Consider the following 16,549-nt stretch of genomic DNA (forward strand, 5'->3'; position numbering starts at 1 on the left):
GCTTACGTTATTATGGTACGTATGTCATGGGGGAGAAAGCAACATTGGTATATAATTATTAACTAAACTCCACACTTTCTTTAGATTTCACTAATTTTTCTCATGTCCTTTTTATGTTCCAAGATCCCATCCAGAATCCCATATTAATTTAGTTGCTATGTCTCCTTTGCCTACTCTAGTCATATTTTCTCAGGCTTCCTTTGTTTTTGATGACATTGACAGTTTTCAGGAGTATTCGTCAGGCATTTGATAGAATGTTATTCAGTTTGGGTTTTTGTTTTTTGTTTTTTGTTTTTTTAAATTTTTCTCATGGTTAGACTGAGGTATTGGTTTTGGGGGGACAATGAGTCCAGGACTGAAGTGCCATTCTCATCATATTATTTCAACATTATGCTATCAACATGACTTAACACCAGTGATGTTAATCTTGGTCACCTAGCCAGGGTAGTGCTTACCATGTTTCTTCACTGTAAAGTTACTTACCAACATTCCCCTTTCATATTCTTTGAAGCAGGTTACTTAAGTGCAGCCCATACTCAGAAGTGGGGATAAGGGGTATGGGCTGAGAGGTTAATTGAGCTCTACTTCCCTCATGGAAAATATCTACATAAATTATTTCTAATTCTTCAGTACAGGAGATTTGTCTCCTCTCCCTCATTTATTTATTTGTTTGTTTGTTTATGTTAGTATAGACTCATTGATACTCATTTAATACTTTGGGTTATATCTAATACTGTGTTATTTATTGTGTTGCTTGAAGTGTTCCAGCTTGGCCATTGGAAGCTCTTTCAGTTGGCCTCCATATCCCTTTGACATGTCCCCATCCTTTTGATTTTTAAACACTTTTCTTACCTTTCTGCACCACAGGATGCCCCTGGGTCATGCCTTGTAGGGATGTGTAGGGATGTATAGGGATGTGCCTCACCCATAGAATCAGTCATTCCTCAAAGGGCCGTGATTCCTTTTATTGGACAACGGTACTAGAAACCAAGATCTGGATTCTGAGTGTGCTCATTGTTGGTTGGTGTGGCTACTTTTAGGCCCAATCAGCAGAAAGAGCTAGGAAATATATGTATGTATACTAACTGATATATATACACATATATGAAATTATTTATGTATGTATCTATCTGTATCTTTATTAAGCTAAATCTGAATTCATACTTATTTCTCTGATTCTAATCCAGTGCCACATAGTTCATTCTGGCTTTCTCCTTTTTCTTATGTGTAATTTCCTCTCCAACAGTAAGAAACCTGGTTTCCATCCCCTACCATCCGTCATTTCCTTATTTCTTCTACCCCAGTATACGTTATAACTCTTTCAGAATCATTAACGGATACCCCCATGAGAAACAACTTTACCTACTAGAGTACACTGTTCATGTATAGTTCCTTTAGTCTTTAATGTTACAGTTTCCAAAGTACCACTTTCCAAAGTTACTTAGAATGGCTCTTCTTTTTTCCCTCTACCTCCTTAAGTGAAGTTATGTAATACAGTTTGTAATATAGTCAGGCTCTTTTTCATAGTCTTCATACTATCCTAGGATCCTCTCACCTCCTGGTGATTCTTTTCTTTTTTCTGATTTTTGGCGATTTTGAATAAAGTTGCTATAAGCATTTGCATACAGGTTTTGTGTGGACATATGCTTGCAAATCAGTTGGCTAACTGATAGCAACATAATTCCTGGGGCCATATGTTTAATCTATGTTAACTTTAGAGAAAACTGCTGAAGTCTCTTCCAGAGTTGGCTGTACTACACCATTTTGTATTCCCATCAGCAGTGAATGTTTTTTGTTAATGGTGTGTTTACAGAACATAAGTTTTAAATATTGATGAAATGGAATTTATTGATTTTATTTTTTCTTTCATGGATTGTACTTTGATATTGAATCTAAAACTATTGCCATATATAAGGTCACACAGGTTTTTTGAAATCCTTTCTTTTCTTCTGAAGTTATAAATTTCATGTTTGACATTTAGATCTGTGATTTATTTTGAGTTAATTTTTGTGTAAGGTAGGCGGTACTTTTGGGGTTGTTCAGTTTTTTTCTTTTTTGCATATGGACATTTATTTATTCCAGTACCACTTGTTGAAAAGGCCATCATTTATTAAATTTACTTGGCACCTTTGTCAAAACTCAGTTGACTATATTAGTGTGGATTAATTTCTGGACTTTATTTTCTGTTCCATTGATCTGTGCATCTATCCCTTTGCCAATACCACATAGTATTGATTATTGAATCTTTATAGTGTCTGAAATCCAATAATGTTAACCTTCTAATTTTGCTCTTTTATTACAGAATTGTTTTGGCTATTCTGGTACCTTTCCTTTTCCATATGCCTTTTAAAATCAGTTTGTTTATATCTACAAAAACATTTGCTGGGGCCAAATATTTATTTATTTATTTATTTATTTATTTATTTATAAAGATTTTATTTATTTGACACAGAGAGAGAGTACAAGCAGGGGGAGTGGCGGGACCTGAGCCAAAGGCAGACGCTTAACAGACTGAGCCACCCAGGCGCCCCTGGCCAAATATTTTTAAACATAACTTTTCAAAGTAGATGCCTTTTTTATTTCAGTAATACTTTCATTATAACTTTACAACTCTTCTTTGGGGATTTGCGAGTAATATTACATTTAGTTTATCAGCTGCTGCACAGTGCTGTATTTACATGTAATTCATGACTGTAAATTTTGTTACCTAGGTTGATTACCAATTTTATTCATGAAATTTGCTTCTAAATAGATTTTGTTTCTTTTCAGAAATCAAAATCACACCCCAAAGATAACAAATCAGCTTTTGATACAACATCACTACTCCTCGAGGTAGATGATGTTTGTACTTTATAGGTGAGAAAACAGAGTGGTTGACTGCTTGCCCAAAGAGTCAAAGTCAATTACACATTGTAGGACTTATCTATCTCAGACTTATATAGGCAACTCAAGCTTACCATATCCCAAATGGAATTTTTTAATTCATTTTAAAACCTTATTCTCCCTTGATCCTTTGTCCCAGTCATTGGCACAACCATCTGCCCACATATCCAAATCAAAACTTCTTCCTCAGAGCCTCTACTAATTTGGTCTCTTAGTTTTGTTCATTCTCTCTTTAATTGATGGCTCTAAATTGAGCCTATCTTTCCCTCTATTTTTTTTTTACCTTCCATTGTCTACTTTAATTTGTACATACATTTGTTCCAGTTTTTATTACAATATATTAAAATTAGGGTTCCTTGAGGCAGACCCTTTTTCATTTGTTCTTTGTAGCATTTGTATTAATGGAGAAATAGGAAAGGGAGAAAAGAAAAACACTCAATCCCAAGCCTTTTCTTTTAGTTTTTTAGTCCATTCAATAAATATTTATTGAATATGTTCTATGTGTCAGGTTACTCAGAACACAGCATTATGGCCCCAGTTTAGTTGAGAAGATAGACATTAAATAACTACATAAATACTTAAAATAATATTAATTGATATGAATAATTGTTGGTTCTTAGGAACAGTTTGTAGTCTGCTCCTACAGTTTTATAGTCCAGTGGTGCAGATTGGGGAGATCAGGAAAAATCATACATAAGAGGAAAGAACAACAACTTTAAAATAATAATATGTCAGCATAGTTTTAAATGTTACTGTGGATGCTCCTTTCTACTCAGTTGACATCTATAGGTTCTGAACTTTCAACAGTGCATTTTAGATGAATTCCTTATTAAGGTAGAACCAATTTATAATTGAGCTTTGCTTGACTGAAAGGCATATTTGGAGGCATATTTGGAGTTACAGGTTGAAATAATACACATTATTTCACATCTCTTTTTAATTCCTTATTTCTTGCTTCCTATAATCTTCATATTCCTTCTGTCATTTTCTTTTCATCTTTGCCAGTTCTGATCTACTTCTGTCTTTTGATGATGTCTGTTTTGTCTTACCTTCTGCCTTCCCCTACCCCTTGAAAATCTTCAATTCTTTTTTCTTTTTCACTTTTATCCAAAACTAGAAAAAAAGTAAAAAGGATTCAAGTTAAAATGACTAATATTTACTTACTTATATAGACACATTTGTGTATGTATATTCCAACTTTTGAGATCATGATATTCAGTCTCTTAAGTTTTTAACATATTAAGGTGGCACTATGTAAAAATGAAAGAGAATAAAAATTAACAATTCAGAGTTTTTTGATTAGATGATCACGAAGTTCCTTTTATCATTTGAGGTCAAAGTTTAGCTGCTTCCCATTGAACAAGGTGAATGACTATAGGTTGAGAAAGGAAAGACATGATATTGACTGATCTGGGGATAAATCAAGAAATGTGACATTTCATGCATGGGTCTTTTCACTTAGAGTGCAGGGGTGTCAGTCAGAATATGCATGGTATAGGAAATCAATTGAAACTTGAGCCCATGGACATTTACTCAGCAAAATTCTTACTAATTATCATGACTATGTCTGGTTAGACTGTTATAGGCATAATTTAGTTTCCAAAAGGTTGAGATTCTTTTTGTATAATTGTAAATCTCCTATTAGTGATATATAATTTATAGTTTGTCAGCTGTATTTCATATAACATCAACTATTACTTTAAGTCTTTATTAAACCAGTAAAGCCTTATGTGTTATACATGCTGCTAGTAAACCTTAAACCTCTAACAAGTCATTTTATGTAGAAAATAGAAAGCCTGGTAAACTGTTTCAAATTGTCTTCTTTTTTCTAAAAGTAGGTTACGTGTCTAATTTTTATGTTTTCTTAAGTAATACAGTAAGTGATGTACCTTATAAGACTGTATTTTATTTTCTGAAATCCACTTTTTTGGGTTATTAGTCTTTAACTGGCTATTGAGTGATCCAACTCAGAAAAATACCTCACAGTTAGCACTTAGAGTGTTCTAACGTCAAAGACCTGGTCTCATTTTCCAGTGCTCTACATCAGGGATGTGCAAAGTAAAGACCTATGGTGCACATCCATCCTTCCAATTGTTTTAGTGAATAAAGTTTTACTGTAGCACAGCCACACCTGTTCATTTACGTATTATCTTTGGATGCTTTTGTGCTACAAAGGCAACATTTAGTAGCTGCAACAGAGAACATACAGCAAAATCTAAAATACTGTATGACTCTTTACAGAAAGCTTGCTGATCTCTGCTGTAAATAATCTAGTTGAGACTAAATTATGATGTAGTTAAGCTTTGATATCTATGACAAGTACTTCCTGAAACTTTTAAAGAAATACAAATAGAGAAATATAAATATTAGCCTTTTCTCTTTCCAGACTCTTGTTTATATTGAAAGTTACTTGTTTGTATGTAATTTTTCAAATCTCAGATTAACTATTTGCTCATTTTCATTTAAGTTTTAGTTTTCTCTTAATGACCATTTATCACTGTACTTACAAAGGATAACCATAGAGCAAAATTGAGATCAATTATAAAGGATAGGGGCACCTGGGTGGCTCAGTCTGTTAAGCGTCTGCCTTCGACTCAGGTCATGATCCCAGGGTCCTGGGATCAAGCGCCCCCCCCCCCCCCACTCCCCGCCACATTGGGCTCCCTGCTCAGTGGGGAGCCTGTTTCTCCCTCTCCCTTTGCCATTCCCCCTGCTTGTGCTCTCTCTCACGCTCTCTCGCAAATAAATTCTTTAAAAAAAAAAAAGTTTTTTATATATGTTTATTTTTTTCCTGTTAAAAATTCAGTATTCTAAATTTCTCTTCATGAATGTAGCAATTTCATTGAACTGTGGAGTGTGGAACAATTTTGTAATAAATTTATTAAGTTTCTCTATATCTTTTTCAAGTATCCTTTTCTTTTTGTGGTAAATATTAAATCGTAGGAGCCCAGAAATGGGGGGGCGGGTGGAGAATATGAGAAAGCAGGAACTTATATATCTAAACATTTTAGTACAATTTCAAAATAATGGAGCCATTTCTAAAATCTACATCATTTTACTAATACCCATTACAGATTTTCATTTAATTTACCCAATTTAAGGGTTGCCTAAATTACATTATAGACATTTTCTAAGATAATGTCATTTAGCACTTCTTTACCTTTCCTGCATTTGTTCAATTCACCAACATCAAAAAACATTTCAGTAAGCACAATGACTCTTCCAAGATAAAATACATTTATGAGAGGAACCAATTTACTTCCTTAGTCTTTAAATTGAATAATTCCATATATGTAATGAAAGAGAAAATAACATTAGTCATCTAAATACGTGGTCCAGTTTTGGTCAGCCTTTCTATATGGTGTATTTGTTTTAACAAATAGATAGCAGCAGGAGATTTTCAGTTCAAATTTAGTGGTCATTATTTGTCTTTGCTTTTGAGGGAATATAGTTAAACTTTGCAATAAAATACTTGCCTTGTTTTATTTGTGATGAAGTCCAAAAAACCAGAGGAAATACAGTTTTTGGTAAGAATTGAAAGTCCAGGAATAAATATAATGATGAGAAGTAGTGCTTCTATCACTAGGGAACTTTCCTCATCTAAGCACATATGAACAATTGATCCTTGTAGTCATATATAGCAGTAAACATTAATAACTTAACAGTCTGAAGTCAGTGCAGAAGATATGGAGCATTATTGAAAGATGGAGTCGAGCAGGTGGCACTTTAATATGTTCAGTGTCATGGTTGACTCTAAAGACTAGTCGAATGAAATTACTTGAGGTTCTAAAGATTTAAAAAGCGAACTCATTTTGCTGCACTAAGGAAATGCTACTGATCAGGCTTTCTGTGTCCCTTTTTTCTAGGCTAGAAAATATTAACCCTGAAGAAAATGACATGGTAAGCCATTCTCTGAGGAGATTTCTTGATGTCAGTCTTATATCTTAGAGGCTTAAGTTCAATTGAGTGGGTTTCAAGAACTAAGATGTGGGAAAAAGAAGAATTGACACACTAATAATGTACATCTTTGCTGCAATATGAAAATTCAATAACTTCACTCAGTCAATTTACAATTCACATGTGCCTATTAATTAAAACCCTATATTAAATAAAATATATTAAAACTTCATGTCTGACTAACATATAATGGTGTTGGTAGACATTACAGGAATTACTGAACAGAATAAACAATGCAGACACAGGAATAGCTATTCAGAAGAATGGAGCTGTAATTGTGGATAGAATCTACAAGACCAAGGAATGTAAAAAGAGAATAACTGCAGAAGAAATGAATGCAGTGATAGAAGAGCGGGATGCTGCTTTGTCTCAGGTAACTGCATGTATCTGTACAAGCATTTTCCCCCATTTCTTTACCATTAAAAAATGACTTTTCCCCACATAGTCTTAATTCAAATTAGTTTTTAGCATATGATTAATACCACGATGATTAGATATATTAAAATAGTCACAAATTTTGTTAGACCATTCTTCAAATACATGCATCCTCATTTCTTAATAAAACTGTTAGGTTGTTATAAAAATTTAGTTATATTCAAAAAAAAAGAATTTAGATACATTCTTTAAAGTAATCACTTTTATATGAGACTTCTTACTTGAGTCGCAGTTTTGTGAGGGCTGAGATTATGTCTTTATTACTGTTTTATTCCCAGTGCCTAATTCAGTGCCTTTTAGTAAACATTGATAAATGAATCAAATTATTAGTGTATTCTTTTCTGAACATTACTTACACCTTCCTGCTCTAACTGAAACCTGATTACCTCCCTGAGGATACTGCTTCCACTGCAGTCCTCCCAAGTAGTGATTGGATTCCCTCCCACAGCAATTATACCAGTGGGCTTAGAGGCTTGTTCTGCATTAGTGTTTTTACATCATTGGTCTTTTTTCCTCTCCAAACACCTCTAGCTTTGAAGCTCACGCATCAGATTGTACCACCCAGTAGGCATTCCCATTACAGTCCTGTGCACACTCCAGTGTTGCTTCCCTCATTTCTTGAAGATCTTAGGATGCATTTCCTTGTCTCTTTCTTCAGCCCACACTTGTGGTTTTGAATTATGAAAAACAATTCTTGGTGATTCCAATATCTGTACAGATGATTCTTTCACTGTTCTGGCCTCTCATCTTCTTGAATTTCTCTCCTCTCATCATCATCTGTTCTGCTCTACTTCTGCCATCTGCCCTATGGTCATATCCTATTTCTGACCAGCACTTACTATCTTTCCAGCTCACTTAACTCCAGAACTTTGAGTAGCAAATTTTAGCTCCACCGGCACCTATTTCTATTGATTGTACCATTTATTTTCCTATTCCCTCAATTCTCTCCTGTTCCCACTTCCCCCTTTACCTCACTTAGATTCCAGGGCTCACCTAATTATTACCGATTTGCATATAATATAACCTCAGTTCTCTTGGCCCTTTGTCCTACTCACCAAGCAAAACCTAAGCCTTATATATTTAACTTTCTGCCTGATCTGCACCTTCATAGTTTTATATGGCATAAGAATATCACACAGATTTGCCATTTAACCTTTAAATTCATGACCATTGTCTTCAGGTAGGCCCTTGGTGTTGCCTGGCATTTTTCTGGCCTTTTGTTAGTCCATTCAACCTTACCCTGTAAAGGACTATTTTATCTCCCTTCTTGCTCCTTAGATATCCAACCTCTCTTCTCCAATATAAAAAGCAACTTCCGCTTTTCCCCACCATTTCACCCACCAGCCTACGTGCATTTGTACTCATATACTCTGCCTTTTGTATTTTATTTCTTACCTAGTTCATGTCCTTGTTAAAGGACAGCGTATTTCTATACTAGTTCTTGTCTTTTCTTGCGTAAGGTTATCACTAATCAATTGCCCCTTTTCTCTCCTACTTCATAGAATGTTTCCTATTAGTTCATTTTTATCACTCTCTAAAATGCTTTACTATCTCCCGTGGAGGCTGGATAGAAGTTTGGTAAGTCTTGGTCTACTTGTGGCTCAGCCTGGTACTTTTGGTAAGGCTTCCCACACAGAGCTGATATTCAGTAGGACCCTACTCCTGGCAAAGCTTGCACTCTGGCGTTTATGTCCTCAGCATTGTAAGAAAACTCGATTATGGAGTGGAAAACTCCATTATGCTTTTCAGAGGTTTTAGGGCTTAGCTTTTTAATTTCAAGCCCTGTACACGTTTGGGATTTATCAAATGATTTGAGATAGAAACAAGTCTCAAATCTCCAATTTTGTCACTTCAGCCTTGCACAGCTACCAAAAGCTTCGATGATTTCTCTGTCCTCCAACATGAGCCCTCTGTGCAGTCAAAGCCTGGCTTCCCAGCCCCTTGCCCAGGCCTGGAATCTTTAAAACTCAGGGGGAAAAAAATGCCTGCAGATCTGCAAACCACCCTCTTCAGGATCTTAGCCACTCGACTCATTGTTGCAGCCATGGCCTGCTGACATCATTAAACTGGATTTTTAAATTTAACCTGGCTTTTCTTGGTTTTGGCTGGAGCACTGTTTTGCCACAAATGATTTCATCCTATCTGGATGTGGAGAACTGACATTTATCTTCAGGTTAGATTTGGAAAAAGTCCTTCTAAAATGAGCAACTGTTTTTACCATTTTGTGTCCTACCAACAGTATGCAATCTTGAGTCATTCAATATATTGTTGAAGAGATAGACAAAACAGTTTTTAGTGCTTGGAAGCAATTACAGTGTGAACTCAAACATTTGATTTTTTTTATCATTTATTTTCTTACGTTAACTAAAAATAAGTACATAGAGCGTAATTAAATATTGACTGCTACCCATTCCTTCTTTCTCTCTATCCTTTGCCTGCTGCCTTTCATGATACATAAAGATAAAGAAATCAACATTTGGCAATATTTACCAACATGTCTTTATTTATAAATATATATTATCCGTCATTGCAGTATATTTATTATTTATCTATTGCATGTCTTATGTTTTATGAAGAGTTGTTTATTTAATTATTTTAATTTGCATAGTTTTCAAACTCTCTGCCTAAATAGTATTCATTTTAATTTTTATGTCATAATCATTCTAAAAATGAACTTTTGAATTACTGTCTTATAGCTCTGAATGGAAACTTTTTCCTTAATTTTTTAAAATAAACTTTATTTTGGCACAGTTTTAGATTTGCAGGAAGGTAGTATAGTATGGAGTCCCCCTATACCTTTGACCCAGTTTTGGTTTGCCCTGCCTTTGCCATTGCTCCTGACTGTAGTAATTTTGTCAAAATTAAGAAACCCTCATTGGTGGATTACTATTGACTCCAGACATTATTCAGATTTTTACCAGTTTTCCATTAAAGTCCTCTTCAAGGTTCAATCCAAGATACCACATTGCATTTAGTTGTCAGGTCTCTCCAGTCTCCTCTAGTCTGTAACAGCTTAGGACTCCTTCCCTCCCCCCCCTTTAAGACCTTGACAGTTTTGAGGGTATTAGCCAGATATTCTGTGGAATGTCTCTGAATTTGGGTTTATCTGATGATTTTCTTATGATTAAGCTGAGATTTTGAGTTTTGGGGAAGAATTTCATAGAAATTTGACCTTAATTTTAGAGCTGCTATTTGGCATCAAATGTTTTCTAATTAAACTATATCTTCTGTGTACTGCTAGGGTTACCTTAGTCCCATTCTATGTAGCTATTAGAAATCTTTGGATTCAGTGAGAATTTCTTGATTTTTATACATTTGCTAATTTACTTTGTTTTTCAAATCAAGTTAAGATCATTTATTTACTTGAACTGGCCTTGTTAAAATCTTTTTCTGATAAATCCTAATACTCTTATTTATTCAAATTCTTCTCCCATAACTTTTCTATGTCAAGCTGAGAACTGAGTGTCTTAAAATCTTTTATAGGATGAATTAAAATTGTTATAATTAGCATTTGTTTGATTAAAGAATTGTCTTACCAACCAGTCTTTCATTCTTTCTTACCATTTTTGACCGATTAATGCTCATATAGTTTATTTAAATTACAGAAATACTTGGTAATATGGGATAAAGCTTAGAAACTTCCATTTCTTCACTAACTTTTCTGGGATCTTAAGTTTCATAGCACTCTAGAAGCTATCTAGTTAAACTACCCAGTAAATTGAGGAATCTTACCTATGACTAATTTTCAATTTAGTTAAATATTCATTTCTTCTTCATGTCTTGCTTTTGGTACTCACTTTGGCCTCAGAACATTTGACTGATAAACTATATTGCATCAAATATATTTGAATATCTACATGAGCAATAATGTCCTAATTCATACAGCTAGTCTTCAAGGCACAATTGGATCCAGGCTAGACACCAATAAGCAACAGAAGAATAGAACTGGCCAGGATTGGCAACTCATTAGCTTTGAGGCCTGACCTTATTACAAGCTAGAGTAATTCAAATAATCATTTGTATTAGTTAAGGTTCTCCAGGAAAACAGAACCAATAAGATATATATAAACAGATTTACTGTAAAGAACTGGCTCATGTGATTATGGAGGCTGAGGAGCTCAAGATCTTCGGTCAGTAAGCTAGATACCCAGGAGAACCAATGGTGTAATACCAGTCTGAGTCTGAAGGCCTGAGAAACCAGGAGAACTGATGATGTAAGTTCTAGTCCAAGTCCAAGTCTGAAAGCAAGAAAAGACCAATATCCCAGTTTAAAGACAATCAGAGAGAAGGAATTCTTTCTTACTCAACCTTTTATTCTGTTCAGGCTTCCAAATGGATTGAATGTGGAGGCCCACTCACATTGGGGAGGGCAGTCTGTTTTGTTCAGTCCACTGATTCAGATGTTAATCTCATCCAGAAATATCCTCACAGACACACCCAGAAGTAATGCTAATCAAATATCTGGACCCTAGTCAAGTTTTCATATAAAATTAACAGTTAACACCATTCCTAGGGGTCCTGGCTAAATTAGGCTAGTTTAGGCTAGTTTTGATTTCCAAGGACAGGCATAGATATGGGCGGGGCCTAGCAGCAGGAAGCTGGGCCTCATTGATACTTGTAGTTGGTAGGATAATATTGCAGAGATTTTCATTGATTGGACCCCAGCTGGTACCTGGTACGTAGGTGAGGGGCCCAATCCTGAGAACTGAATAAATTAGGCATGGGTATGGAGGTTGGGAGATGGACTTCGACCAAATGGGCCAGGGGCATTGATAAAATATATTCAAAAACACCAAAGCAGAGGACTTGTCATAAAGACTTAGAGTATAGCAAATAAAGGAAGAAAGTGGTAAATTCTCTATGTACATGGGTGTTTGGAATCAACTCCAGGCATAATGGATAATATATGCTTATGGATCTTGAACTCACTTCATTCTCACCTACTGATAAGAATTAGACTTTGTATTGCCAGGCTTGATCAAAGTTAGTTTATGAACTATGTGAAAAGGAGCTTGCAAGGTAAAAACTTTTAGGGTCAGAGCATAGGCAGGCAAAAGCAGATACTAGCACTATTTTCTCTTTCCCAGGTTAAATATCTCAACATCCTTTGTCCTTTCCCTGGGCTTCCTTTTCTTTGTTGTCTTCTAGATGTTAGTTTCCCCTTTTTGATCTATCAAGGTTTAATTAGTAATCATAAATTTCTATAACTTGAACACCATGTAGAGAATCTTAACTCACCACTATTTTTGGAAATGAGTCATTACAAATATGTAAAATCAATAACAACCCTTTTAATTTGCTCACTTTTATTGTTTTTTTGTTGAAAATATTTCTAAAACATTTATGTGCCTCCTTTAATATAATACACTTAGCACACTTTTTTTTTTTATTATTTAGTTATAATGAAAAGTATAGATCCTAAAGTTCTTCAGGTCCAAAATTGACAGATGCAAAAAGCATGGAAAGACCAAGGGGTAATCATCAGAGTAATTAAAGAAACTCAGCTTAATGTTTCACTAGGCGGGTTCCTTGTTCTCTGTAGCCTGTAAGCTATTCCAAGCACTAAGCTACAGCTCCAGCAGAATGAAAAATAAACCAAATAAGATGAAGACATGAATCTAGTCCAGTAATATAATGAAGAAAATTCTAGGAAGACAGCCGACCAATGTACAGAAAGTATAATTGGTCTGTTGTTTTATGACTCTTTCTGCCTTCAATTAAGCACGTTTCCCCTCACTGGAACATGCTTTCTCTCCACTTGTTGCTCACTCGTCTATTTGAAGTAGACCACTACTTTAAGGCTAATTTAAGTATCTCTTTCATAAAGGTCTTTCACATGAAGCAATAGGATAAATATCTTCTTTGTGCCCATATTTCACTTTGTATCCTATTAACAGTACTTGTCACACTGCATTACACTGTTTTCCCTACTAGCATGAAGATAGAAACTATTTTTCTTTATATGTTTCTGTCACAGTTTTATCCTTAGGACAGTGTAGGCACTTAATATATGTTTGTTGAATTAATGAACTGATGAGCTGAAGCTATTTTAAATCAATCAGGGTACACAGAACTAAAAGAATTTAGTGAAATATTATTCATTCATTTACATTTTATTGCATACATATTATGTGCCAAAGTTGGGAACTCAGCAATTCCAAATAGAAGGTTCTTTCTTATATGAGACTTATATCTTAGTATGGAAATATATAGGTAGTAAGCAAACTAATGAATAAAATATTTTCAGGTAGTAGTGTGATAAAAATAAAAAGATAGTGGAGAGTGACTGCAGTTGGTAGTGAGCTTGTTACTTTAAATAGGGTGAGCAAGGCGGGCCTCTTTGTCAACATGAACTGAGACTTGAAAGAGGAGAGGATCTAGCCATGCAAAGAACCATGGAAAGAGTGTCCCATCAGAAAATAATAGATCAGTAGTGCCCTGAGAGAGAGAACAAGCTTAGTGTGCATAAGACACTGATATGAACATACCAGATTTAAATGTGTTGAAGTACAATGAGCAAAGAAAGATAGTAACAAGTGATGAGGTAGAAGAGATAGGCAGCAGACAAATCTGTACGGTCTTGTAGGCTGTGGTAAGGAGTACAGTTGTATCTAAATGCAGAAGATATTGAAAGAGAAAGGCTATTGCAGTAGTCCACACAAAAGATGAGACTGATGATGGCTCAGATGAACAAGTGTAGATTTAGAGAAGTGGACAGTGGGAAATATTTCAATAGTACATGAATAGAACTTGAAGGCAGATTGGTTTTGGGCAAAAGGAAGCAGGAAGAATTAAGGCTTGAAGACCATAGATATTTGCTCCATGTATTGTGATGGGCAAGTTTTTGGGAGGTGATCAACATATTTTCGGAAGGAAATTACATTGTCTCGGAGGAGATCTATTTGAGATGACTCCTAAAAAATCACATGGAAATATTGAGCAGGCATTTGACTATTACAGCCATCAGCATGTACGTAATTAAAACTTGGTCTAGATGAAACAGAAGAAAGATCATTGAGAAAGAACAGGGCCTAGGACCATGCTTTGTGATGTGCCAACATTTAGCAGTTGGCCAGAGTAGAAGGGGCCCCCGTAGGAGACTGGAAAGGATGGTGAATGAGGTAGGACACTGAAGGAATATGGTGCCAGAGAAGGCAAGAAAGTGCTTGCTAAAGATGAGAGTGGTCAGTTCCCTTGAATGGTGTTGAGAGGTTGAGCAAAGTGAAGATGGAATGGTTACGTGTAGATTTGATCACATAGAAGATGTTGAGGATTTTGACAAGTGTTTTGACCAGGACAGAGGCCACATTGGAGTAGTTGGAGGAGAGCCTGGAAAGTGAGGAAGTGAAGACAGTGAATGCACACAACTTAGCCCTGTAATGGAGCTAGAGAAATAGGCAGTAGATGGAGAGGGGGCTTACAGTTCATAGGACGCTTTTTCTTTTTTATTTATTTATTTATTTATTTATTTATTTATTTATTTGAGAGAGAGAATGAGAGAGAGAGCATGAGAGGGGGGAGGGTCAGAGAGAGAAGCAGACTCCCTGCCGAGCAGGGAGCCCGATGCGGGACTCGATCCTGGGACTCCAGGATCATGACCTGAGCCGAAGGCAGTCGCTTAACCAACTGAGCCACCCAGGCGCCCCACTTTTTCTTTTTTAATGGGAGATTCTAGGGCATGTAGTTGGTATGTTGATGGAAATGAACCACAAAAAAAGAAAAGGTGATTTTAAGGGAGAGAAAAAAAATCATTGTAGTAGGAAAGTCCTGGAATAGATAAGTAGATTGAGAGGCGATAGAATGTAGAATATAAGTGGAAGAGTTGTCTTTTGCTAGAAAAGGGAAACTGCTTTCATTGTAACAGAGGATTACAAAAAACTCAGGTGGATGCACATGCTGGCAAGTTGATAAGTTTAGGGGATGGGGTGTCTTAAGTTAATTTAGATTCTCAGTGTGATGAGTCAATGGATGGTGCTGAAGATTTTATAAAGAGGAGATAGTTTGAAGTAGTTATCTTGGTTTGTTTGGGAATGAATATAACTAGAGAAATGTAGGATGCCAGGCAGAGCAGAATGCCCATTTGGTGAGAATTAGGGTAATGAATTTAAAGTGAAACCTGTCAGGAAAATTGTGTGATTTCTTCTAGGAATATTCAGATCTTGAGTGCAGTGTGGTGTTGTTGATATTTTAATAAGGGTTGGAGTTTTAATGGGTGAGGGACCAGGAAGTCAACAGCGATGCCTATGGACTATCCCTTACATAAAGAGGAAGAGGAGTGATGAGGGATGTAAAAGGTACTGAGGAAACCATAGTGTCACAGAAGGCAGGATCCTGGGCTGCAAAAATCTGCTAAGTCCATGTATTAGAGTTCTTTGTTCATCTTGGAGTGCTATAATGAGTTGTAGTCAAGAGAAAAAGAAATAAAAGATTGAAATAAAGATTTTAAAGGTATTGCAATTAGTGGAGTCAATATATTTCAGATATTTTTCTGTGTAATTTTTATATGGATTTAAGGGGGTGGGGGGACTAAACATTGGATATCTTTAACACACAGCAAAACAGATCCAGAATCAGTAAAAGAGAGGGAATACATTTGAGGAAAAGGAATAAATAATTTAGAAAGAATTCTCTCTCTTTATTGTATCACATAGTCCAGAAGTCCACATTAGAACATTCCTGGCCTGGTTATAAATTTCTCTCTTGATATTCTGTGTGAACAGAAGTCACTGTGAAAAGCAGACTGAGATTAGGGAGTGTAGCATAAACTAAAATCCACTTGAAGAGGAAAACCAAAATCTTGGCCAATGATGTAGGCATCAAAGTTAACTTTCCACATTAACAGAGGAAAGGATAGTCTCATTTCTTAACCTGTCCGTTGTTAGTGTTGCCTTCACTTTGTATCCCTTATGATTGGCATGGTGCCTAGCATATAATAGATGAAAAATAATGATTTGTTAAGTTATTAGGAGTTTGACAAAAAGCTCATCCTTGAAAAAATAAATCATAACATTTAGGGTTTTACTTTTCAGGAAAAGTAGGAAACATGTTTAACATTCTTTATTATAGTGACTGTAAAATTTTATTAATTTTTTCCCCTGTCAGTTTGTTAATTTTCTTCCCTGTCTTATCATATAATTATTTGCCTGTGCATGTTTTTTCTTTCCAGTCGATCTTGCTAAGGTATCTTATTTATATTTGATCTATTCCAATAACTTTTCTTAGTTCTTACTATAAAATTTTTACAAACTTTTTCAAACTATAGATAACTTTGGAA

General features: G+C 35.4%; 1 protein-coding gene across 5 annotated transcripts in view; it reads left to right on the forward strand.

Moving 5' to 3' along the window:
* MIPOL1 (mirror-image polydactyly 1) overlaps positions 1 to 16,549 on the forward strand; it is a 317,013-nt gene that overhangs the window by 94,722 nt on the left and 205,742 nt on the right. For all 5 annotated transcript variants that reach the window (XR_004299527.1, XM_032404975.1, XM_032404973.1 and 2 more), the window contains exons 8-9: positions 6,750 to 6,783; positions 7,043 to 7,213. Coding sequence is in view for 4 of the 5 variants with exons in the window: in XM_032404975.1 (XP_032260866.1) it covers positions 6,750 to 6,783; positions 7,043 to 7,213 (205 nt within the window). In the remaining variant the exon portion in view is untranslated. The remainder of the gene's footprint in view (positions 1 to 6,749; positions 6,784 to 7,042; positions 7,214 to 16,549) is intronic.

Source organism: Phoca vitulina, unplaced genomic scaffold (assembly GCF_004348235.1).
Source record: "Phoca vitulina isolate PV1807 unplaced genomic scaffold, GSC_HSeal_1.0 scaffold7, whole genome shotgun sequence".
Classification (NCBI taxonomy): Eukaryota; Metazoa; Chordata; class Mammalia; order Carnivora; family Phocidae; genus Phoca; species Phoca vitulina.